The 27,262-nt window shown below is 34.3% G+C and overlaps 1 protein-coding gene across 1 annotated transcript; it reads left to right on the plus strand.

The window, feature by feature from the left end:
• Positions 1-315: 315 nt before the first annotated feature.
• Positions 316-27,262, plus strand: LOC145734667 (uncharacterized). The gene is made up of 5 exons (XM_081988160.1): positions 316-471; positions 7,555-7,672; positions 7,736-7,983; positions 15,361-15,513; positions 26,856-27,262. The coding sequence occupies exons 1-5, from the start codon at positions 451-453 to the stop codon at positions 27,033-27,035; spliced, it is 720 nt and encodes a 239-aa protein (XP_081844286.1). The 5' UTR covers positions 316-450; the 3' UTR covers positions 27,036-27,262.

Consider the following 27,262-nt stretch of genomic DNA (forward strand, 5'->3'; position numbering starts at 1 on the left):
TATTGAAACTTTGACACCACTTTTCTCCCTGACTGTACTGAATAATGTAGTAATATCTCCTAACCTAGTAAAGATATGGAAAAAGTGCAAATAATTCAAATTACGTAAAAAAGGTCAAAGAAACTGAATCCGCACTCTAAACTAACTGAAACCGGGAAGAAGACACTGATTTCATAACGTTCTTCCTGAAGATGTCAGGGTAATAAAAAAAAATCTAATCCGTACGGGACTCCCATCATTAAAAACCTAATGCGAAGAAGAAGAAACAGGTATTCAAGAATGGAATTTCATTCTTCGCCGGATGCTGCACTTGTCTTCCGTGGGGCCCCTGCCCCCCCCCCCCAACCCTGAGTAAAACCCCGTCTTCTCTTACCTGGGGCCCCCCTACCTAATCAGATCTGTTCAGTATCAGTGTGTGCCGCGAAACTTGACCGTTTTTAACCAAACAACATGAAAATCACCGGGTTTTTGGTGAGTTTTTTCCCAATTTATTATTTAGGGTTCTTGTGGTGGTTTTTTGAAGCATCTTTTTAAAAAATTTTGAGGGTGGTTTAACAGGCAAAACTGGGGATTGTTGTTGTTATACAACGTGGCTGAATAAGTGATTTTGTCACTTTTTTCAGTCAAAACTTTCTTCACTTTTGCATTTTTTTTTGGGGAAAAACTGTTGGGTTTTACCCAGAATAGTTCAACTTACCTAACATTGTCACCACAAGCACATCAAGAAAAACCTTTTTAATGAAACAAATTTGATTAATACAATTTTTTTGTGCTGGATCTTACTAAACCGCCATTTGTCGTTTCGTTCTGGCTGATTTTATGCAAAAAAATCTAATTTTGCAAGCCGATTTAACCAACAACGACAACATCGCAAAAAATTACCTCAATATGTGCTAACAACACTATAAATTCTTAGCCAATTGTCTTTACTTGATTTGTTCCAAATTCAGCCAAAGTAAATTGAATTACCAGGCCTGATTGGATAAAGCAAACATTTCTACATTTTTACGATTCTTTTGTATACAGAGTGAGGCAATATTTTTTTATTATTTTTTTTTTGTAATGTTTTTTTTAATTTTTTTTTTATTAATTTTTTTATTGATTTTAATCATATACCAATCGGTCATCAAATAGTGTCAGTTTAGCTGAGTTTGGGTAACAAATTTTACCACCACCAACACCACAGTGTTGCCAACCTTTTAAAATGCCATATAATTACACCAAATATGTCTTAAAAATGTTACTAAAAATCCCTTTTTTTAGGCCAAATTCACCTCATGAACCTATAAAATTTACTTAAAATACTTTTATAACTTTATGGAGCGGTATTTGACAGTTTCCAAGTTGATGACAGATTGAAATGTGATTAAAACAAACAGATTCGTGTCATCAAACAATCTAATTTTTACTCCGCACTAAGTGCGGTAAAGTTACTTTTTCGCATTGCAATTTTAAAGTTTATACGTGTAGAGCGATAATACCCATGTGATCTTGTAGAGAATTAAATTTGCTACAACTCTTCCCATTTACACTTTTTTGATATCTTTTGAAATAACCGAGTTACTCTTGGTTAACTGTGTTTTGGGTCGTTTAAATCACTTTTTTGTGCTTTAACACAGTTTTTAAGGAAATATCTTCCTGAGGAAGCCTTTTAGGACAAAAGTGCTTTAACGCGATCTTGTAGAGGATGAAATTTGCTACAACTTTTCCCATTTACACTTTTTTTTATTTTTTAAAATAATCGAGTTGCACTTGGTTAACTGTGTTTTGGAGCGATTAAAGTAATTTTTTGGGCTTTAACCTAGTTTTTGGGAAATATTTCCCTGAGGAGGCACTTTAGGGCAAAAGTGCTTTAATACAATCTTGTAGAGGATAAAATTCCCTACAACTTTACCTTCTAATACTTTTTTGAAATTTTGTCAAATAATCGAGGTACGCTTGGTTAAACCTGCTTTTACATAATATTTAGGAAATATCTCCCTGAGGATTTTTAATTGTTAAATATTTCAAAAACTGCATTTTTCAAGAAACTGGAAATGATGGTTGTGTGCCTGATGTTTGACTTTTGACACTTGTCAAAACTGTCATTATTTAGTCTGACAGATGACATTTCCTATTTCCAAGTGTCAAATTCAAAAATTAGACAGATTTTAAATCAAAAACTGCTTTTGTCAAGAAACTGAAAATAGTGATTGTTGCGATCGTTTTTTGACTTTTGACACTTGTCAAAACTGTCATTAATTAGTCTGACAGATGTCATTTCCTATTTTCAAGTGTCAAAGTCAAAAATAAGACAGACTTTTAATGTAAATATCTCAAAAACTGCTTTTGTCAAGAAACTGAAAATAGTGATTGTTGCGATCGTTTTTTGACTTTCGACACTTGTCAAAACTGTCATTAATTAGTCTGACAGATGTCATTTCCTATTTTCAAATGTCAAAGTCAAAAATTAGACAGACTTTTAATGTAAATATCTCAAAAAACTGCTTTTGTCAAGAAACTCAAAATAGTGATTGTTGCGATCGTTTTTTGACTTTTGACACTTGTCAAAACTGTCATTAATTAGTCTGACAGATGTCATTTCCTATTTTCAAATGTCAAAGTCAAAAATTAGACAGACTTTTAATGTAAATATCTCAAAAAACTGCTTTTGTCAAGAAACTCAAAATAGTGATTGTTGCGATCGTTTTTTGACTTTTGACACTTGTCAAAACTGTCATTAATTAGTCTGACAGATGTCATTTCCTATTTTCAAGTGTCAAAGTCAAAAATTAGACAGACTTTTAATGTAAATATCTCAAAAACTGCTTTTGTCAAGAAACTGAAAATAGTGATTGTTGCGATCGTTTTTTGACTTTTGACACTTGTCAAAACTGTCATTAATTAGTCTGACAGATGTCATTTCCTATTTTCAAGTGTCAAAGTCAAAAATTAGACAGACTTTTAATGTAAATATCTCAAAAACTGCTTTTGTCAAGAAACTGAAAATAGTGATTGTTGCGATCGTTTTTTGACTTTTGACACTTGTCAAAACTGTCATTAATTAGTCTGACAGATGTCATTTCCTATTTTCAAATGTCAAAGTCAAAAATTAGACAGACTTTTAATGTAAATATCTCAAAAAACTGCTTTTGTCAAGAAACTGAAAATAGAGATTGGTGCGATCGTTTTTTGACTTTTGACACTTGTCAAAACTGTCATTAATCAGTCTGACAGATGACATTTCCTATTTCCAAGTGTCAAAGTCAAAAATTAGACAAACTTCTATTGTAAATATCTCAAAAACTGCTTTTGTCAAGAAACTGAAAATAGTTATTGTTGCGCTCGTTTTTTGACTTTTGACACTTGTCAAAACTGTCATTAATTTGTCTGACAGGTGACATTTCCTATTTCCAAGTGTCAAAGTCAAAAATTAGACAAACTTTTAATGGAAATATCTCAAAAACTGCTTTTGTCAAGAAACTGAAAATAGTTATTGTTGCGCTCTTTTTTTGACTTTTGACACTCGTCAAAACTGTCATTAATTAGTCTGACAGATGTCATTTCCTATTTTCAAGTGTCAAAGTCAAAAATTAGACAGACTTTTAATGTAAATATCTCAAAAACTGCTTTTGTCAAGAAACTGAAAATAGTGATTGTTGCGATCGTTTTTGACTTTTGACACTTGTCAAAACTGTCATTAATCAGTCTGACAGATGACATTTCCTATTTCCAAGTGTCAAAGTCAAAAATTAGACAAACTTCTAATGTAAATATCTCAAAAACTGCTTTTGTCAAGAAAATGAAAATAGTGATTGTTGCGATCGTTTTTTGACTTTTGACACTTGTCAAAACTGTCATTAATTAGTCTGACAGATGACATTTCCTATTTCCAAGTGTCAAAGTCAAAAATTAGACAGACTTTTAATGTAAATATCTCAAAAACTGCTTTTGTCAAGAAACTGAAAATAGTTATTATTGCGCTCTTTTTTTGACTTTTGACACTTGTCAAAACTGTCATTAATCAGTCTGACAGATGACATTTCCTATTTCCAAGCGTCAAAGTCAAAAATTCGACAAACTTCTAATGTAAATATCTCAAAAACTGCTTTTGTCAAGAAACTGAAAATAGTGATTGTTGCGATCGTTTTTTGACTTTTGACACTTGTCAAAACTGTCATTAATTAGTCTGACAGATGACATTTCCTATTTCCAAGTGTCAAAGTCAAAAATTAGACAAACTTTTAATGTAAATATCTGAAAAACTGTTTTTTCACTACATATTCGAAAAAACTGCTATTTTAAAGTGAATCACCCGGTATATACAAATTATTTATTTAAAAATGAGACACCCTGTATTACAGACGGTTCCGTACCCAAAAATACTACTTGCTAATTTGTAAGGTCAATATTTTAGACCGTCTGGCCGGTTTGTTATTATAATTTTCGGTTTCAAGCGCCATATTGTTTTTCTACAGGTTGTAACATCTCTTAATCTGTATTGCAGAGGAGTTTATGCAAATATCTGATTACAAGACCGGTTGAGGACAAAACAACCCTAATGCCTTGTTGCAGAGAATTAAATTTTCTACAAAATTCATTTCAAGCATTTTTTCGATATCTCAGCAATTAACAGAGTTATAAGCAGTTAAAATGTTTTTTGCACAAGCTGGGTCAGAAAAATATTTGACAATTTTGTATCCAAAGCAAATATCTGTTTAGAGGGACGGTTTAGGACAAAGCGACGCTAACGCTTTTTTGTAGAAAATTTAATTTACTACAAAATGTATTTCAGGCATTTTTTTGATACCTCAGCAGCTGACAGAGTTATAAGCAGTTAAAATGTTTTTTGCACCCAAAATAACCAATTGTTAATTCAAATTTGTTTTAAAAGCAAATATCTGTTTACAGGGCCGGTTTAGGACAAAACAACCCTAATGCCTTGTTGTAGAGAATTAAATTTCCTACAAAACTTATTTCAGGCATTTTTTTGATATCTCAGCAACTGATAGAGTTATAAGCAGTTAAAATGTTTTTTGCACCCAAATTAACCAATTGTTAATTCAAATTTGTTTTAAAAGCAAATATCTGTTTACAGGGCCGGTTGAGGACAAAACAACCCTAATGATTTTTTGTAGAGAATTTAATTTCCTACAAAATTCATTTCAAGCATTTTTTCGATATCTCAGTAACTGACAGAGTTATTATCAGTTAAAATGTTTTTACACAAGCTGGGTCAGAAAAATATTTGATAATTTTGTATCCAAAGCAAATATCTGTTTAGAGGGACGGTTTAGGACAAAGCGACCCTAACGCTTTTTTGTAGAAAATTTAATTTACTACAAAATGTATTTCAGGCATTTTTTTGATATCTCAGCAGCTGACAAGCAACAACAAATAAGCAGTTAAAATGTTTGTTGCACCCAAATTAACCAATTGTTAATTCAAATTTGTTTTAAAAGCAAATATCTGTTTACAGGGCCGGTTGAGGACAAAACAACCCTAATGATTTTTTGTAGAGAATTTAATTTCCTACAAAATTCATTTCAAGCATTTTTTCGATATCTCAGTAACTGACAGAGTTATTATCAGTTAAAATGTTTTTACACAAGCTGGGTCAGAAAAATATTTGATAATTTTGTATCCAAAGCAAATATCTGTTTAGAGGGACGGTTTAGGACAAAGCGACCCTAACGCTTTTTTGTAGAAAATTTAATTTACTACAAAATGTATTTCAGGCATTTTTTTGATATCTCAGCAGCTGACAAGCAACAACAAATAAGCAGTTAAAATGTTTGTTGCACCCAAATTAACCAATTGTTAATTCAAATTTGTTTTAAAAGCAAATATCTTTTTACAGGGCCGGTTTAGGACAAAACAACCCTAATGTCTTGTTGTAGAGAATTAAATTTCCTACAAAACTTATTTCAGGCATTTTTTTGATATCTCAGCAACTGATAGAGTTATAAGCAGTTAAAATGTTTTTTGCACCCAAATTAACCAATTGTTAATTCAAATTTGTTTTAAAAGCAAATATCTGTTTACAGGGCCGGTTGAGGACAAAACAACCCTAATGATTTTTTGTAGAGAATTTAATTTTCTACAAAATTCATTTCAAGCATTTTTTCGATATCTCAGTAACTGACAGAGTTATTATCAGTTAAAATGTTTTTACACAAGCTGGGTCAGAAAAATATTTGACAATTTTGTATCCAAAGCAAATATCTGTTTAGAGGGACGGTTTAGGACAAAGCAACCCTAACGCTTTTTTGTAGAAAATTTAATTTACTACAAAATGTATTTCAGGCATTTTTTTGATATCTCAGCAGCTGACAGAGTTATAAGCAGTTAAAATGTTTTTTGCACCCAAATTAATCAATTGTTAATTCAAATTTGTTTTAAAAGCAAATATCTGTTTACAGGGCCGGTTTAGGACAAAACAACCCTAATGTCTTGTTGTAGAGAATTAAATTTCCTACAAAACTTATTTCAGGAATTTTTTTGATATCTCAGCAACTGAAAGAGTTTTAAGCAGTTAAAATGTTGTTTGCACCCAAAATAACCAATTGTTAATTCAAATTTGTTTTAAAAGCAAATATCTCTTTACAGGGCCGGTTTAGGACAAAACAACCCTAATGCCTTGTTGTAGAGAATTAAATTTTCTACAAAATTCATTTCAAGCATTTTTTCGATATCTCAGCAATTAACAGAGTTATAAGCAGTTAAAATGTTTTTTGCACCCAAATTAACCAATTGTTAATTCAAATTTGTTTTAAAAGCAAATATCTGTTTACAGGGCCGGTTTAGGACAAAACAACCCTAATGCCTTGTTGTAGAGAATTAAATTTCCTGCAAAACTTATTTCAGGCATTTTTTTGATATCTCAGCAACTGATAGAGTTATAAGCAGTTAAAATGTTTTTTGCACCCAAATTAACCAATTGTTAATTCAAATTTGTTTTAAAAGCAAATATCTGTTTACAAGGCCGGTTGAGGACAAAACAACCCTAATGCCTTGTTGTAGAGAATTAAATTTCCTGCAAAACTTATTTCAGGCATTTTTTTGATATCTCAGCAACTGATAGAGTAATAATCAGTTAAAATGTTTTTTGGACCCAAATTAACCAATTGTTAATTCAAATTTGTTTTAAAAGCAAATATCTGTTTACAGGGCCGGTTGAGGACAAAACAACCCTAATGATTTTTTGTAGAGAATTTAATTTCCTACAAAATTCATTTCAAGCATTTTTTTGATATCTCAGCAACTGATAGAGTTATAAGCAGTTAAAATGTTTTTTGCACCCAAATTAACCAATTGTTAATTCAAATTTGTTTTAAAAGCAAATATCTGTTTACAGGGCCGGTTTAGGACAAAACAACCCTAATGATTTTTTGTAGAGAATTAAATTTTCTACAAAATTCATTTCAAGCATTTTTTCGATATCTCAGCAATTAACAGAGTTATAAGCAGTTAAAATGTTTTTTGCACCCAAATTAACCAATTGTTCTAGTGCGGTTCTTTTTCTCATACTCATTGGATTGTTGCAATTAATCACATTTTTAACTTGGTTTTCAGTTGCTCGGAATTTTCATTGCGCTAACCGTATCAATAGCTGCGCATCCAGCCAAATCCCACAAATCGTCAAAACACAGCCAATCATCCGGATCCAAAGGTGGAGGCAAAAAAGGCAAAAGTAACAGCAATTTTCTGGTTTTTTTTACATCCTTTTCCCTCACGTGTTTCTGTCAATCTTTAGGCGGGAAATACTCGGAAGAATCAGGAAAAGATGCATCAATTTCGTCCGGCAAACACGACAAGGAGAAGGGAAAATATGGATCGGACACGTCTGAACTGCACACGGGACTAGACGAGGAAAAGGGAGCCAAAAAGCACAAACATTACCACGCAGACAAGCACGAGTCTTTCCATAAAAGTGGAGGCGAAAGTGCTCATGGGGCCAAGTTTGAAGAAGCCTCAAATCGACATAAAGGCAACTACAAAAAGGTACAAAGTGATTGATCTTATGCCTGCTTTATACCACCCATTTAAGAATTAAATTAAATTTAAATTTCCACTAAAATTAATATTTAAACTAAGAAATCTTGTTTAGGTTTATACTACAAATTAATAATTAGAAAAATAAATGACTGTTTTGACTTACTGGACGTTCGACGTTGATGTTTGACGTTGACGTTTCTATTGTTATCGTCATTACGCGTGTTTTGTGGATAAAGAAAATTTTTATTAAAATAATTTAAAAAATTTGTTCTTAAACCACTTTTTCGGTAAAAAATCCAATTATGGAAATAGACGATTCAAGTCTAATAGACTACGTATCGCAATAGAAGACAGCAATTTACATCATGAGTGATGACAACTATGACAGTGATAGTTCCGAAAGTCAACGAATTTAAACACCGCCCTCTGTACAAGAAAGCCTAGAATGTCGCTTTTAATGGCGGCGTTAGCGATTTTTTTTTTGTACACAAACCTATGGAGATGCAGTAGAAATAGTATACAGTGCGTTTTTTCTAACGCGCAACATAGGATTTTACGTGTTAAATTTTTAAGCCCATGTTAGACCATGTTATTTTGGAACTACAAGTATAAAACTTGACGGGTGGCTGTTTCGTACTCTGAAGCTTAAGTAAGTTTACCAATTCGGCCTAAAAAGTGTTAAAAAGCTTGCAAAAAATCATCTTTTTTGGATAAGGTTTTATCGTTTCTTACTCCCTGTATGCATTGTTGTTCTTTGTTGTTTTTGATACTGGCACGGCAGGTAGCAGGTAAAATTTGGCGTAGAAAGTAAATCAGGGTGATCATTAACTTTATATCAAGAAAGTTAAGAACAAAAGAAGTATTTTTATAACTGAATTGTTCAAAGTGACCTCCATTTGAAGCCAAACAGTATTCCAAACAATCATAAAATGCCCTTTTGACGTTCAAAAGATGTCGGGTCGTGATGCAGTCAAAATATGTCACTTTACCTGCTACCTGCCCTGCCAGTATAAAAACAACAAGGAACAACAATGCATACAGGGAGTATGGAACGATAAAATCTTTTCGAAAAAAAATGATTTTTTTCCAGTTTTTAATCACTTTTTAGACCAAATTGGTAGACTTACTTAAGCTTCAGGGTACTAAAGACACACCCGTCAAGTTATAGACTTGCAGTTCCAAAATAAAATAGTCTAACATGGGCTTAAAAATTTAACACGTAAAATCCTATGTTGCGCGTTAAAAAAAACGCACTGTATTTCATTACCAGTACAGAAATGAGGATTTTTCCGTGCGCGCGTGACAAATTCTCGTGTGAGGCGCAGCCGAACACGGGAAGTCATGCAAGAACGGAAAATCCATTTCTGGACGAGTAATGAACGATATTTTTTATTATACTTAGGTACCTGAAATCAACATAAACAAAAAATATCGCAAAAAATTATTAAGAAAATCGGGAATATTTATTTTTATTTTTAAAACAGTAAAAATGTAAGTACATACAACTCAAATTAACAAAAAAAATACAAGTAGGTAATTCTAAGAAAATTAATTTTGGACAGAACCGTTATTATTAATAGTAATATTTATTGTACAATTCGTATTATTGTTGAAGCTCATTCCCTTTTGCATTTCTTTTTGTTGAACTAAAGACTCTGCTAAAGATGTTGAAGCGGAGTGTTCGTGTGTGCTTTGGTTCTCTTGATTGACTGTTACAGATGTTGTAGTTTCCAAGTTACAAGGGCTAAACAACTTCCGTGATACTTCAATTTTTCTTTGTATGGACTCTTCTATATATCCTTCTGCTACATTGGAAGAAAGCCATCCTCCGTGTCTTTTCAAAGTGAGCAAATCACCGCCGTTTTCCACCAACATGGTTGCCGAAGAGCGCCTTAGCCCATGTCCGGTATATTCTTCGGGATTTTTTAGTTTTAGGTATTTTGCAACAAGTTTTGGAATACCACTGATAGTATGGCACCCAACATGTTGAGCGTAACATCTTTGGTTTCGGTACGCAACAAATAATCTTCTACTCTCCATATGTTTAGGGCGGAGATCTGCGTATTTACGGTAAATTGTACAGGGATCGAATTTGCAATTTTCATTGGTAATGGTAAAACTTCTTGACCTGTGAGTTTTTCCATCTCGTAAGAACACGACAAGGAAACGCCCATTATCTTCCACATCATCTAAACTCAAACGTATTAAATCATCTCTGCGGCATGCACCGAAGATGCCAAACACTAAAATTACTTTTGCTAGTAGATATTCTCCATCTGAAGCTTCACATAAAAATTTGGTTACTTGTTCTGCTGTAAGAATCTTGGATTTCTTTGGTATATATCCTACAGCTTGTCGTTTCAAAAAAGCAATCGTTTTTGGATATTGATGGTGAGTATTTTCTTTTATTGCCAAACAACTCTTTAACATAGAGAATCGACTCCATAAAGTGGAGGATTTCATAGTGTTGGCTTTTTCAGAAAAATATACTAAAAGAATATCGTCACTCACAATTTTGATTCGTTTCTGAGTCCGCCATTCGGTAAAACTGTTATATTCTTGTTCATATCTCAACCTGGATTTTACTGGTAATAAATCTGCACTCACTTCTGCCGCTCGTTGTAAGATATTTTCGGGAATATCCCGATTTTCTTCACAATCTGAATTCATTTTTGCAAAATGTAATAAATACATAAATACTTAATTTTCACTGACAGAAAATAAAATTTGTCATTAATAAATAAATCGTTGCTATACCCACATTACTCGTTTCTTTTTTTTCTTCGGGTTGCCATAGGATATCTAGTATCATGGATATCTATGTTTATTATTAAGCGCACGGAAAGAGGGATCGGGAAAAAATTTCCGTGCGCTGTTCCGAAAATGTCATATTTACTGTATTTTATAAACAGTTGAAAATGTAGTATTTTCTGTTAAGTATAATAAAAATATGTTTTTTTTTTTATTTTTTCGTGTAGTTGATTAGAAGTTGTGAGTGAAAAATCAAAGAACGCTTCATTCCTGATCCAGATATGTATAAATGTGGCTTTTTATATCCAATAAAGTCCAGCCAAAGCAAGTTTGGTTAGAACCCTTTGTCTTGGAAAGTACAACAAACTAATGTAAAAACTGCTCAATCAAAGAAAATTTGGAAATCCTTGAATCTAGGTAAGCAAAACTGGTAAATGGGTTTTATATTATTACCAAGACCTTTCTTTTAAAATGTAAATGTGCCAATGAAACTTCTAAAAGCTGTCCTGTTTCTTCAGAGTAAACCTTTGTTGCTCTCAAAATGCAGGCGGCCTCAAAATTTAACTCACTTATGTATGTAAGAGGCAATAAGTTTACTGAATGAGAAAGTATATTGTACTTACCACTGAGTATTGTGTTGGAGTAAAATCATTCCAGTTCAAAGCTTTCAACCACTGTTGGGTTCGAGCAGGGTCTTTTGGAAAGGAAAGGACACTTTTGGGCCTTTTTCCAAATTGCTTTTACAATTTGGCAAACAACAAGTGTGACGGCATATTGTAGAGGCAATAGAATTTAAGTTAAAAAACCAACAACAAATTATAGAACAATGAAGGAACAATAACAATAGTGATAACACAATAAAATGAACACAAACTACACTTTCACTAGAACAACAAACATATAAACAACAATATATAATAGCAAACAAAAATTACTTTGGCAAGTAATCCCAAGTCTTGACTTTAAACTTTAAAAATTAATTTAATCATCCAAAAACTCAATTTCCACAATACAAACAAATGCAAACTGTCAATCCCATATTTCGGCCATATTGGAATTTTTGGCATGCACCTTCTTGGCTTTCTTGTACAGAGGGCGGTGATTTAAACGAATTAAGCCGAACTTTAATAAAGTTGGTTTAACTTTAATTTAAAATTAATTTTAGTTTAGTGTAAATTGAAAGTATAAATGGGCTCGCTTGTAAGTTCACTTTCAGCTTTGATAAATTAATTTTAGTTTAAATGAAAGTTTAGTTTAATTGTTAATTGAGAGGTATAAAGCAGGCATTACAGTTAAACTAGCAGAGTGGCACTGTTTTGAAACGTCAGAACCTGATGTCAAAATTGACAAATATGTCAATCACTTGTCAAATTTTTGACACATGTTTTGATTATCTTAAGTAGGTTACACCCTGTATTTGATTTGGTCAACCGTAAGATTTCTTTTTCCTGACTTGAAATGTATTTAGAGTTTTTTAAAAATTTTAGTCACACTCTGTTTTAACCTTGAATAAGTGGTTTATTTGACGTGTTACGTCAAACTGGCATAGAACTTGTTTTGTAGCTTGCAGTACAGGCTTTCCAAAAATGTGCTCTTTTCAGTTGATTGGTTGTACCGTTTGGCCACTAGAGGGCGTCAAACTTTCTACGCGCCAAAACTACACAATTTTTGTCAACCTTTGCTTTGACCTTGAAGACCTCTCTTATTTGACAAGTTACGTCAAAACGTCACAAAATCAGTATTGTAGCTTGCAGTTCAGGCTTTCCAAAAATATATATTTTTAAGTTGATCGAGTGCCCCGTTTGGCCACTAGAGAGCGTCAAAATTACCGCATGCTAAAACTATAAAATTTTAGTCACCGTTTTGACCTTGAAGAACTCGCTTATTTGACAAGTTACGTCAAAATGTCACATAATCTGTTTTGTAGCTTGCATTTCAGACTTTCCAAAAATATGTTTGTTTAAGTTGATCGGTTGCCCCGTTTGGCCACTAGAGGGCGTCAAAATTACCGCAGGCTAAAATTACAAAATTTTAGTCACCCTCTGTTTTGACCTTGAAGATATCGCTTATTTGACAAATAACGTCAAAATGGCACAAAATCAATTTTGTGGCTTGCAGTTCAGGCTTTCCAAAAATATGCTTCTTTAAGTTGATCGGGTGTCCCGTTTGGCCGCTAGAGGGCGTCAAATTTCCTCATGCCAAAATGACACAATTTTTGTCAGCCGTTGCTTTAACCTGGAAGAACTCGCTTATTTGACAACTAACGTCAAAATGTCACATAATCAGTTTTGTAGCTTGCATTTCAGACTTTCCAAAAATATGATTTTTTTTTTGAGTTGATTGGTTGCCTTGTTTGGCCGCTAGAGGGCGCCAAAATTACCGCATGCTAAAACTACATAACTTTAGTCCAGCCTTTGCTTTGACCTTGAAGAACTCGCTTATTTGACAAATTACGTCAAAATGTCACAAAATCAATTTTGTAGCTTGTAGTTCAGGCTTTCCAAAAATATGTTTCTTTAAGTTGATCGGTTACCCCGTTTGGCCACTAGAGGGCGTCAAATTTACCGCATGCTAAAACTACAAAATTTTAATCCACCTCTCTGTTTTGACATTGAAGATCTCGCTTATTTGACAAGTTACGTCAAAATGTCACATAACCTGTTTTGCAGCTTGTAGTACAGGCATTCCACAATGATGCTTCTTTAAGTTGATCGGGTGCCCCGTTTGGCCACTAGAAGGCGCCAAATTTACCGCATGCTAAAACTACAAAATTTTAGTCAACCTCTGTTTTGACCTTGAAGAACTCGCCTATTTGACAAACTACGTCAAAATGTCACATAATCAGTTTTGTAGCTTGCAATACAGGCATTCCAAAAATATGCTCCTTTGGGTTGATCGGTTGCCCCGTTTGGCCGCTAGAGGCCGTCAAATTTCCTCATGCCAAAACTACATGATTTTTGTCAACCTTTGCTTTTTCAGTTCGATTTTCAACTTGAAACGTATCGCACGTCTGTTTCGTGGGCGCCATTTTTTGTCGCTAAGAAACCACGTTTCTTGAAACGGTGTTCAGAGAAATTTGAAGTTGACGACCGAATTCCGCAGCCGATCGAGTGGAAATGTGGGGCCTCTAAGTGGAAACGTCCATTCCTAAAGGTCTACGGGGAATTGTCTTGTGCGGTGCACTTCCAAGAGGCGGAAAGGGTGAAAACCTAGGTCAGGACCACGTGGATGTGACAGTGACGGTTATAGTTTCCACGAGGAATGACTATATCTTTCACTCGGATCGTGCCCTTAAGCAGTTTTTTAGACCTTTTTGTGTTTGTGAAGTAAACTTTTGTGAAGATTCTAGAGGTTCAGGGGCACAGGCCCGACTTTCTGAGCCTCTTACGTAATCGTGCTGGCAAATTGCTGAGAGCAGAGCCATTTAACAGACAAGTCAAGTCAACCTTTGCTTTGACTTTGAAGAACTTGCTTATTTGACAAGTTACGTCAAAATGTCACATAATCTGTTTTGTAGCTTGTATTTCTGACTTTCCAAAAATATGTTTTTTTAAGTTGATCGGTTGCCCCGTTTGGCCACTAGAGGGCGTCAAACTTACCGCATGCTAAAACTACAAAATTTTAGTCAACCTCTCTGTTTTGACTTTGAAAAACTCGCTTACTTGACGGGTTACGTCAAAATGTCACATAATCTGTTTTGTAGCTTGCAATACAGGCTTTCCAAAAATATGCTTCCTTGCGTTGATCGGTTGCCCCGTTTGGCCGCTAGAGGCCGTCAAATTTCCTCATGCCAAAACTACACAATTTTTGTCAGCCGTTGCTTTAACCTGGAAGAACTCGCTTATTTGACAAATAACGTCAAAATGTCACATAATCAGTTTCGTAGCTTGCATTTCAGACTTTCCAAAAATATGATTTTTTTAAGTTGATCGGTTGCCCCGTTTGGCCGCTAGAGGGCGCCAGCATTACCGCATGCTAAAACTACAAAATTTTAGTCAACCTCTGTTTTGACCTTGAAGAACTCGCCTATTTGACAAATAACGTCAAAATGTCACATAAACTGTTTTGTAGCTTGCAATACAGGCATTCCAAAAATATGCTCCTTTGGGTTGATCGGTTGCCCCAGTTGACCACTAGAGGACGTTAAAATTACCGCATGCTAAAACTACATAACTTTAGTCCAGCCTTTGCTTTGACCTTGAAGAACTTGCTTATTTGACAAGTTACGTCAAAATGTCATATAATCTGTTTTGTAGCTTGCATTTCATACTTTCCAAAAATATGTTTTGTTAAGTTGACAGATTGCATTGTTTCGCCACTAGAGGGCACCAAATACCTATATTCGAAGTCAGAATAAAGATAGTTTCCGATTGAGCAAATAACTAAAATACAAGGTGTGCCATTTAACACAATCAAAACATGTGTCAAAAAGTTGACAAGTAATTGACAGATGTCAATTTTGAGACAACTGATTTTACCGATTTACGAAAGCAACGTTGCAATTTAAACTATTCTGTCAGATCAAAATCAACCGAAGTCAATTATTGAGTAAAATATAAACAATCATTCGGTACATTTACACCAAAACCGGCCAGAAATAATAATTAACAAAACATCTGTTGTTTATGTTAGGGCTACAGGGAAAAATTCCACAAAGACGAATTAATGAAACACGATCGTTTCTTTAACAAAGGAGAGAAATCGGGGAGTTACAAGATTTTCGGCAAGAAGGGTTCCAAGTACGGTTCTGAACAAGTTTCCAAGAAGGATGACGGACAATTCAAGGTACGGTAACTCTCTACACTTTATGAGCAAACTAACAGCGCAAAGACAGTAATTCAATTACTTTCAAGTAAAAATGCAAGTTTTATCTAAAACTAAATAGTCAATTTCAAGCTTATGAAAACTGGTGAACAAGTAAAGCTAGCAAAGTGAGTTTTGGATATGTTATTCAGCATTACATTTCCTACAATTCATATAAAAAATAACGTCGATATCTGTTCTGGTTCGTGAAATATCCTAATTCAAGTAAAAATGCAAATTTTATCTAAAACTCATTCAATAGTCAATTTCAAGCTTATGAAAACTGGTGAACGAGTAAAGCTAGCAAAGTGAGTTTTGGATATGTTATTCAGCATTACATTTCCTACAATTCATGTAAAAAATGACGTCGATATCTGTTTTGGTTCGTGAAATATCCAAATTCAAGTAAAAGTGCAAGTTTTAACTAAAACTCATACAATAGTCAATTTCAAGCTTATGAAAACTGGTGAACGAGTAAAGCTAGCAAAGTGAGTTTTGGATATGTTATTCAGCATTACATTTCCTACAATTCATGTAAAAAATGACGTCGATATCTGTTCTGGTTCGTGAAATATCCTAATTCAAGTAAAAATGCAAGTTTTAACTAAAACTCATACAATAGTCAATTTCAAGCTTATGAAAACTGGTGAACGCGTAAAGCTAGCAAAGTGAGTTTTGGATATGTTATTCAGCATTACATTTCCTACAATTCATGTAAAAAATGACGTCGATATCTGTTCTGGTTCGTGAAATATCCTAATTCAAGTAAAAATGCAAGTTTTAACTAAAACTCATACAATAGTCAATTTCAAGCTTATGAAAACCTGTGAACGAGTAAAGCTAGCAAAGTGAGTTTTGGATATGTTATTCAGCATTACATTTCCTACAATTCATGTAAAAAATGACGTCGATATCTGTTCTGGTTCGTGAAATATCCTAATTCAAGTAAAAATGCAAGTTTTATTTAAAACTCATACAATAGTCAATTTCAAGCTTATGAAAACTGGTGAACGAGTAAAGCTAGCAAAGTGAGTTTTGGATATGTTATTCAGCATTACATTTCTTACAATTCATATAAAAAATTACGTCGATATCTGTTCTGGTTTGTGAAATATCCTAATTCAAGTAAAAATGCAAGTTTTAACTAAAACTCATACAATAGTCAATTTCAAGCTTATGAAAACCTGTGAACGAGTAAAGCTAGCAAAGTGAGTTTTGGATATGTTATTCAGCATTACATTTCCTACAATTCATGTAAGAAATGACGTCGATTTCTGTTTTGGTTCGTGAAATATCCTAATTCAAGTAAAAATGCAAGTTTTAACTAAAACTCATACAATAGTCAATTTCAAGCTTATGAAAACCTGTGAACGAGTAAAGCTAGCAAAGTGAGTTTTGGATATGTTATTCAGCATTACATTTCCTACAATTCATGTAAAAAATGACGTCGATATCTGTTCTGGTTCGTGAAATATCCTAATTCAAGTAAAAATGCAAGTTTTATTTAAAACTCATACAATAGTCAATTTCAAGCTTATGAAAACTGGTGAACGAGTAAAGGTAGCAAAGTGAGTTTTGGATATATTTCAGCATTACATTTCCTACAATTCATATCAAAAATTACGACGATATCTCTTCTGGTTCGTGAAAAATCCTAATTCAAGTAAAAATGCAAGTTTTAACTAAAACTCATACAATAGTCAATTTCAAGCTTATGAAAACTGGTGAACGAGTAAAGCTACCAAAGTGAGTTTTGGATATGTTATTCAGCATTACATTTCCTACAATTCATATAGAAAATGACATCGATATCTGTTCTGGTTCGTGAAATATCCTAATTCAAGTAAAAATGCAAGTTTTACCTAAAACTCATACAATAGTCAATTTCAAGCTTATGAAAACTGGTGAACGAGTAAAGCTAGCAAAGTGAGTTTTGGATATGTTATTCAGCATTACATTTCCTACAATTCATATAGAAAATGACATCGATATCTGTTCTGGTTCGTGAAATATCCTAATTCAAGTAAAAATGCAAGTTTTATCTAAAACTCATACAATAGTCAATTTCAAGCTTGTGAAAACTGGTGAACGAGTAAAGCTAGCAAAGTGAGTTTTGGATATGTTATTCAGCATTACATTTCCTACAATTCATGTAAAAAATGACGTCGATATCTGTTCTGGTTCGTGAAATATCCTAATTCAAGTAAAAATGCAAGTTTTAACTAAAACTCATACAATAGTCAATTTCAAGCTTATGAAAACTGGTGAACGAGTAAATCTAGCAAAGTGAGTTTTGGATATGTTATTCATTATTACATTTCCTAAAATTCATATAAAAAATGACGTCAATATCTGTTCTGGTTCGTGAAATATCCTAATTCAAGTAAAAATGCAAGTTTTAACTAAAACTCATACAACAGTCAATTTCAAGCTTATGAAAACTGGTGAATGAGTAAAGCTAGCAAAGTGAGTTTTGGATATGTTATTCAGCATTACATTTCCTACAATTCATATAAAAAATGACGTCGATATCTGTTCTGGTTCGTGAAATATCCTAATTCAAGTAAAAATGCAAGTTTTAACTAAAACTCGTACAATAGTCAATTTCAAGCTTATGAAAACTGGGGAACGAGCAAAGCTAGCAAAGTGAGTTTTGGATATATTATTCAGCATTACATTTCCTACAATTCATGTAAAAAATGACGTCGATATCTGTTCTGGTTCGTGAAATATCCTAATTCAAGTAAAAATGCAAGTTTTAACTAAAGCTCATACAATAGTCAATTTCAAGCTTATGAAAACTGGTGAACGAGTAAATCTAGCAAAGTGAGCTTTGGATATGTTATTCATTATTACATTTCCTACAATTCACATAAAAAATGACGTCGATATCTGTTCTGGTTCGTGAAATATCCTAATTCAAGTAAAAATGCAAGTTTTAACTAAAACTCATACAACAGTCAATTTCAAGCTTATGAAAACTGGTGAACGAGTAAAGCTAGCAAAGTGAGTTTTGGATATGTTATTCAGCATTACATTTCCTACAATTCATGTAAAAAATGACGTCGATATCTGTTCTGGTTCGTGAAATATCCTAATTCAAGTAAAAATGCAAGTTTTAACTAAAACTCGTACAATAGTCAATTTCAAGCTTATGAAAACTGGTGAACGAGTAAAGCTAGCAAAGTGAGTTTTGGATATGTTATTCAGCATTACATTTCCTACAATTCATGTAAAAAATGACGTCGATATCTGTTCTGGTTCGTGAAATATCCTAATTCAAGTAAAAATGCAAGTTTTAACTAAAACTCATACAACAGTCAATTTCAAGCTTATGAAAACTGGTGAACGAGTAAAGCTAGCAAAGTGAGTTTTGGATATGTTATTCAGCATGACATTTCCTACAATTCATATAAAAAAATACGTCGATATCTGTTCTGGTTCGTGAAATATCCTAATTCAAGTAAAAATGCAAATTTTATCTAAAACTCATTCAATAGTCAATTTCAAGCTTATGAAAACTGGTGAACGAGTAAAGTTAGCAAAGAGAGTTTTGGATATGTTATTCAGCATTACATTTCCTACAATTCATGTAAAAAATGACGTCGATATCTGTTCTGGTTCGTGAAATATCCTAATTCAAGTGAAAATGCAAGTTTTATTTAAAACTCATACCATAGTCAATTTCAAGCTTATGAAAACTGGTGAACGAGTAAAGCTAGCAAAGTGAGTTTTGGATATGTGATTCAGCATTACATTTCCTACAATTCATATAAAAAATAACGTCGATATCTGTTCTGGTTCGTGAAATATCCTAATTCAAGTAACAATGCAAGTTTTAACTAACACTCAGACAATAAGTCATTGTTGGGTCGTGGCAGAGAGAGCATAGGCAGAGTAAACTGAATTCACTTTATTGAACGACTGACTACTATAGCTTCTCCTACTTTCCTCCTCCTCCCCTACTCTAGCTAGGAGTCCCGACAGCGATGTCGACATCCCGCAAGAGTTCGGTAGTCTACTGGTCTCCTACAAGAACGTCTTGGTTGTTTCCGATTGTAGGTGGACGTCAGTAGATTCTGGAAGCTGCTCCGAAATTATCTGATGTTACCTTGGTTGTGCTCAATGACTGGAGTTAAATCAGATGGAGATGGAATTAGAAAGTCAAAATTCATATTGCATCTAGAAGTGGTATCCATGCTGCGTTTCCAGATCTGATTGAAATGTTTACGATGAATATCATCTCCTGCTCTAACTTCAGCAATGCAGTTACCGATGATGCTCCGTATGGTACCATTTATGCGTCTCCCATTCCACTCCATGCAATCATTACCTTTTCTCCTACTTGAAGTTGCGTTCTCGAGTATTGTGATGAGAGTCGAATTGAGTCTTCATTTTTGTTTGGGTCAGACCAAAGAATACTTCAGCAGGAGTATGCCCATCAAGTTCACGATGAGGAGTGTAGTTGTATGCAGAAACAACTGTGGTCAAGTTGTTTGAACTATCAAGGGCTTTCTTGATAGTTTGCACCATTCGTTCTGCAAAACCATTCGACGACAAAGTCAGGGCACAGTTTCGCAAATTCGGTTGAAGTGAACTGAGTTCCGTTATCAGAGACTATAGTTTCGGGAGCACCAAAATGACGGAATATGGTACGCAGATAATTAACTGTAACATTTACCGCTGCAGGATTTAACCATTCTGCGTCAATAAACCAACTGCTCATAGCTGTCTGCAAGGATCAAAAACACTTGACCTTTGTTTGGTTCTGCAAAGTCCATATGAACTCTTGACCACGGCATCCGGCCAAGGGCAAAGAGGATTCTTTGTTGGCTGGGAGGCCACTATAGCGCAATGGCATTTCTGTACAGCCAGCTCGATGTCTTTGTCCATTTTGGGCCAGAAGAAATAAAGCCGTGATGAAATTCTTCATTCGGCGAATTCCTGGATGTCCAAGATGAAGCTGATCAATTTGACCGGAATGACTACTCGGTCACCGAATAGAATGATGTCATCAACCACGTCAAGTCCTCATCAGACTTGTTGAACGTGTTCCTTTGTATACAGGTTTTAAGTTTACTGAGAACTCGACCCGAATTGATTTTATTTCTTAAAGTTCGACGTGCTTTACTAGAGCCAAGTGCTTCCTTAGTAATATCGATGATATCCTGGTCAACAGTTTGAATAGACGCTATAACTTGTTCGACTTCATCAAAAGCATCTTGACGGGTCTCATTTATAAGGCGGGATATTCGATGTTGAAGTCCAATGAGACGTAGTGGCCATCGTTTCAGTCTTGCTGCAGTACGTTCACTAAGACCTTTGGTGTTCAATGTATTGAACAGGGCAACCAAGGGTCGGTCATCTGCTGACAAGGGCAAAAGCTTCCTTTTCAATTTGACTGTAGTTTTGTTGTGATTTTGAGAGAGCCTTGCTCATATGGAATACCGCTTTTCCTGTTCCATCTGCATAACGTTGCAATAGAACTCCTCCGCCACCTGTATTACATGCATCAGCTGCCACAATTAAATTCTGACGAGAGCCACAGTGGGCAAGAAGAAGTGGACCCTTCGGAATGTTTTTAATTGTTTGGAAAGCGGAATTTTGCTTTTGACTCCAATTGAGGGCACTGTCCTTTCTAAGAAGTTCCTCAAGAGTACCTTTGATGCAATGTAACTGATTTACAAACTTACCATAATAATTGACCAGTTCTAAGAGGGATCGCACTTCCTTTTGATTTGCTGGACGACGTAAATTCTCGAAGGTACTTTACAGACGGAGTGTAAAACTTGCATTTTTGTAGGTTGAGAAGAAACCCCCATTCTTGCCAACGTTGAAACACCTGATGAAGCCGTTGGTCATGCATTTCCTTGTTAGGAGCCATGACAAGAATATCGTCGAGGTAGACGATAATTCCATCGATGCCAGTTAGACAAGTTTCAATTGTCCATTGGAAAATTGATGGAGCTGGCTTTAAACCAAAAACTAATCGGTTGTACTGGTAAAGACCTCGGTGTGTGGCTATCGTGGTTAAAGGGTGACTGTCTTCGTCCAGGACAAGCTGATGGTATGCGTCAGAGATATCAAGTTACACTAAAAATTTTATTTCCACTTAGCTTAGCCATAATGCGTTGGGTCGTGGCAGAGGGAGCCAAGAAAAGTAAAAGTTCAATTGCTTTCAAGTAATTTCTTTCTCGTTTCTCGTGCCTTAAATATCATATTTTTAGATTTTTTAAATAATTTTAACATTTTGTATTTTCTTTTCCTTGACAGAATTCAGCAAAAGTGTAAAGGAAAAAATTGTAGCTTATGTAGTTCTTTACCAAAACTTTTGAGAGACATTTTGTCCTTAAGGGCCTCAAATGGGAGATTCTTGGTTAAGAATAATGTTTTAAGCCTTTATGCAGTACCAACGATCCTCTCAAAATGTTTTTGAGATCGACCCCCACAGAGGCACTAGAGGTAATTTTCTTCTCGACCTTACACCGCTCCACATCATGGTGAGAAGAACTGCTTGGGGAGCACATCTCATAAGGCCGGATTTAAAAGGAGAGCACACAGTGCAAGGGATACCCACTGGCAGTGCACACCTCGCCGATCTCCCAACCGACGATATCATCAGGAAGTTTAGTTTCGAAAAACAATTTCGAACGGAACTGAACACCAAGAGAGATTGGAGCAGAGAATCCATTCAAACATTGGGAAAAAATACCATATTATGCTATACGGACGGATCTAAAACTCCCGAGGGGACTGGAGCAGGCGTCTACGGGAATCGCCACCAAATACTCTGAACCCATGGCCCAGTTCCCTAGCATTTTTCAAGCGGAAATTCACGCCATAGAAAGGTGTATTCAATTTAACCTCGACAGGAAATACCGGAACAAGGAAATTTCGATCCTTTCCTATAGCCAAGCAATCATCAAAGCGTTGAGCTCATCTAACATCAACTCGATGATGAGTCTGGAGTGCCTAGGAAAGCTCAATGATCTAGCAAGAAACAACAAAGTAACCCTCCTCTGGGTTCCGGGGCACGTCGGAGTAGAGGGTAACGAGTAAGCAGATACTCGGGCACGAAAAGGAGCATCAGCGCCACTGATCGGGCCAGAACCATTCTCCGGCCTTGGAAAAGCATATGTCCAGGAAGTACTTAATAAAGCTGAAGAAGAACTGAGAGCAACGCACTGGCAAAACTTCCAGGACTGAGGCAGCCCAAAGATCTTCTCGGTAATATTAGCAAGACTGATTAACATCAGCAAAATTAGTCTCAAGGCATTAACGAGGTTTCTCAGGGCGAAAGTGGCGACTCAGAGTTCACCTAAGGAAGGTAGGCCTTGAAGAGGACAGTACCTGCAGGTTCTGCGGAGAAGAACCAGAAACACCCCACCACATCTTGCTGGAGTGTTATGCTGTACGCCACAGAAGATTAAACACACTGGGATTACACCAGCTGGCTGTGGAAGAAATACCTCGAACAGGCCCACTCAAGATCCTGAAATTCCTAAAAGAACTAAATCTTGAAGGGCTGCTATGAACAAGGAAACCTTGAGACAGCAGAAGAAGATGGGGTACAATAGATCTAATCAGGTCGCAGTACATCTGTTATCCACACCTACCATTACCATTGTCTGAGTTTTAGTTAAAGCTCGCATTTTTACTTGAATTAGGATATTTCACGAACCAGAACAGATATCGACGACATTTTTTATGTGAATTGTAGGAAATTCAATGCTGAATAACATATCCAAAACTCACTTTGCTAGCTTTACTCGTTCACCAGTTTTCATAAGCTTGAAATTGACTATTGTATGAGTTTAGTTAAAACTTGCATTTTTACTTGAATTAGGATATTTCACGAACCTGAACAGATATCGACGTCATTTTTTACATGAATTGTAGGAAATGTAATGCTGAATAACATATCCAAAATTTACTTTGCTAGCTTTACTCGTTCACCAGTTTTCATAAGCTTGAAATTGACTATTGTATGAGTTTAGTTAAAACTTGCATTTTTACTTGAATTAGGATATTTCACGAACCTGAACAGATATCGACGTCATTTTTTACATGAATTGTAGGAAATGTAATGCTGAATAACATATCCAAAATTCACTTTGCTAGCTTTACTCGTTCACCAGTTTTCATAAGCTTGAAATTGACTATTGTATGAGTTTTAGTTAAAACTTGCATTTTTACTTGAATTAGGATATTTCACGAACCTGAACAGATATCGACGTCATTTTTTACATGAATTGTAGGAAATGTAATGCTGAATAACATATCCAAAATTTACTTTGCTAGCTTTACTCGTTCACCAGTTTTCATAAGCTTGAAATTGACTATTGTATGAGTTTAGTTAAAACTTGCATTTTTACTTGAATTAGGATATTTCACGAACCTGAACAGATATCGACGTCATTTTTTACATGAATTGTAGGAAATGTAATGCTGAATAACATATCCAAAATTCACTTTGCTAGCTTTACTCGTTCACCAGTTTTCATAAGCTTGAAATTGACTATTGTATGAGTTTTAGTTAAAACTTGCATTTTTACTTGAATTAGGATATTTCACGAACCTGAACAGATATCGACGTCATTTTTTATATGAGTTGTAGGAAATGTAATGCTGAATAACATATCCAAAACTCACTTTGCTAGCTTTACTCGTTCACCAGTTTTCATAAGCTTGAAATTGACTATTGTATGAGTTTTAGATAAAACTTGCATTTTTACTTGAATTAGGATATTTCACGAACCAGAACAGATATCGACGTCATTTTTTATATGAATTGTAGGAAATGTAATGCTGAATAACATATCCAAAATTCACTTTGCTAGCTTTACTCGTTCACCAGTTTTCATAAGCTTGAAATTGACTATTGTATGAGTTTTAGATAAAACTTGCATTTTTACTTGAATTAGGATATTTCACGAACCTGAACAGATATCGACGTCATTTTTTACATGAATTGTAGGAAATGTAATGCTGAATAACATATCCAAAACTCACTTTGCTAGCTTTACTCGTTCACCAGTTTTCATAAGCTTGAAATTGACTATTGTATGAGTTTTAAATAAAACATGCATTTTTACTTGAATTAGGATATTTCACGAACCAGAACAGATATCGACGTCATTTTTTACATGAATTGTAGGAAATGTAATGCTGAATAACATATCCAAAACTCACTTTGCTAGCTTTACTCGTTCACCAGTTTTCATAAGCTTGAAATTGACTATTGTATGAGTTTTAGTTAAAACTTGCATTTTTACTTGAATTAGGATATTTCACGAACCTGAACAGATATCGACGTCACTTTTTATATGAATTGTAGCAAATGTAATGCTGAATAACATATCCAAAATTCACTTTGCTAGCTTTACTCGTTCACCAGTTTTCATAAGCTTGAAATTGACTATTGTATGAGTTTTAGTTAAAACTTGCATTTTTACTTGAATTAGGATATTTCACGAACCTGAACAGATATCGACGTCACTTTTTATATGAATTGTAGGAAATGTAATGCTGAATAACATATCCAAAACTCACTTTGCTAGCTTTACTCGTTCACCAGTTTTCATAAGCTTGAAATTGACTATTGTATGAGTTTTAGATAAAACTTGCATTTTTACTTGAATTAGGATATTTCACGAACCAGAACAGATATCGACGTCATTTTTTACATGAATTGTAGGAAATGTAATGCTGAATAACATATCCAAAACTCACTTTGCTAGCTTTACTCATTCACCAGTTTTCATAAGCTTGAAATTGACTATTGTATGAGTTTTAGTTAAAACTTGCATTTTTACTTGAATTAGGATATTTCTCGAACCAGAACAGATATCGACGTCATTTTTTATATGAATTGTAGGAAATTCAATGCTGAATAACATATCCAAAACTCACTTTGCTAGCTTTACTCATTCACCAGTTTTCATAAGCTTGAAATTGACTATTGTATGAGTTTTAGTTAAAACTTTCATTTTTACTTGAATTAGGATATTTCACGAACCAGAACAGATATCGACGTTATTTTTTATATGAATTGTAGGAAATGTAATGCTGAATAACATATCCAAAACTCACTTTGCTAGCTTTACTCGCTCACCAGTTTTCATAAGCTTGAAATTGACTATTGTATGAGTTTTAGATAAAACTTGCATTTTTACTTGAATTAGGATATTTCACGAACCTGAACAGATATCGACGTCATTTTTTATATGAATTGTAGGAAATGTAATGCTGAATAACATATCCAAAACTCACTTTGCTAGCTTTACTCGTTCACCAGTTTTCATAAGCTTGAAATTGACTATTGTATGAGTTTTAGTTAAAACTTGCATTTTTACTTGAATTAGGATATTTCACGAACCTGAACAGATATCGACGTCATTTTTTATATGAACTGTAGGAAATGTAATGCTGAATAACATATCCAAAACTCACTTTGCTAGCTTTACTCGTTCACCAGTTTTCATAAGCTTGAAATTGAGTATTGTATGAGTTTTAGTTAAAACTTGCATTTTTACTTGAATTAGGATATTTCACGAACCAGAACAGATATCGACGTCATTTTTTATATGAATTGTAGGAAATGTAATGCTGAATAACATATCCAAAACTCACTTTGCTAGCTTTACTCGTTCACCAGTTTTCATAAGCTTGAAATTGACTATTGTATGAGTTTTAGATAAAACTTGCATTTTTACTTGAATTAGGATATTTCACGAACCAGAACAGATATCGACGTCATTTTTTACATGAATTGTAGGAAATGTAATGCTGAATAACATATCCAAAACTCACTTTGCTAGCTTTACTCGTTCACCAGTTTTCATAAGCTTGAAATTGACTATTGTATGAGTTTTAGTTAAAACTTGCATTTTTACTTGAATTAGGGTATTTCACGAACCAAAACAGATATCGACGTCATTTTTTACATGAATTGTAGGAAATGTAATGCTGAATAACATATCCAAAACTCACTTTGCTAGCTTTACTCGTTCACCAGTTTTCATAAGCTTGAAATTGACTATTGTATGAGTTTTAGATAAAACTTGCATTTTTACTTGAATTAGGATATTTCACGAACTAAAACAGATATCGACGTCATTTTTTACATGAATTGTGGGAAATGTAATGCTGAATAACATATCCAAAACTCACTTTGCTATCTTTACTCTTTCACCAGTTTTCATGAACTTATCTCTCTCTCTCTTATCTTATCTACGTTACAGAAGTCATTGGCAATTGGCAATTGAATTAAATTTAGAGTAGTTGGTAATTGTAATTCAATTACTAAACAATTAATTTTCCAGAGTTTGAAAACGGAAGGAAAACATTCGAAATCGAGCAAAAAGGACGGTGGTCACAATAAGGGTGAGAAAAAGGGACACAAAAGTTCCAAAGGGTCCAAAAGCCATCACTCAAAAGGCAGTTCCTACGGGCATAAGGGCGGCAAAAGGGGTGGCAAACATTACAAAACTAAAAGCCACTAAACTGGGCGGTTGGTTAACTTTTAGGAAAATTACTGAGTTTGTTTTAGCGGGTATTTTGTTTTTTTCTGGAAATGTTATTGTGTTTAAGTTGAACAGCTTACGTTGGTAAGGAATTCCGACTAAAATAATTTTTTTGTGTTTCTGGTAAGCATTTTAAATTAAAATTGTATTTGTTTTTAAAGTAATAATTTTAGTTAACACATTTTACAATAAATTAATTTCATATT

Source organism: Ips typographus, linkage group LG10, assembly GCF_016097725.1.
Source record: "Ips typographus isolate SLU linkage group LG10, UJ_Ityp_2.0, whole genome shotgun sequence".
Lineage (NCBI taxonomy): Eukaryota > Metazoa > Arthropoda > Insecta > Coleoptera > Curculionidae > Ips > Ips typographus.

Bases quoted from the DNA above. Each gene is read 5' to 3' on its own strand.
- LOC145734667 (XM_081988160.1), top strand. From the start codon at position 451: ATGAAAATCACCGGGTTTTTG. The intron at 472-7,554 runs GTGAGTTTTTTC...CTTGGTTTTCAG, and splicing joins TGAAAATCACCGGGTTTTTG to TTGCTCGGAATTTTCATTGC. The intron at 7,673-7,735 runs GTAACAGCAATT...GTCAATCTTTAG, and splicing joins TGGAGGCAAAAAAGGCAAAA to GCGGGAAATACTCGGAAGAA.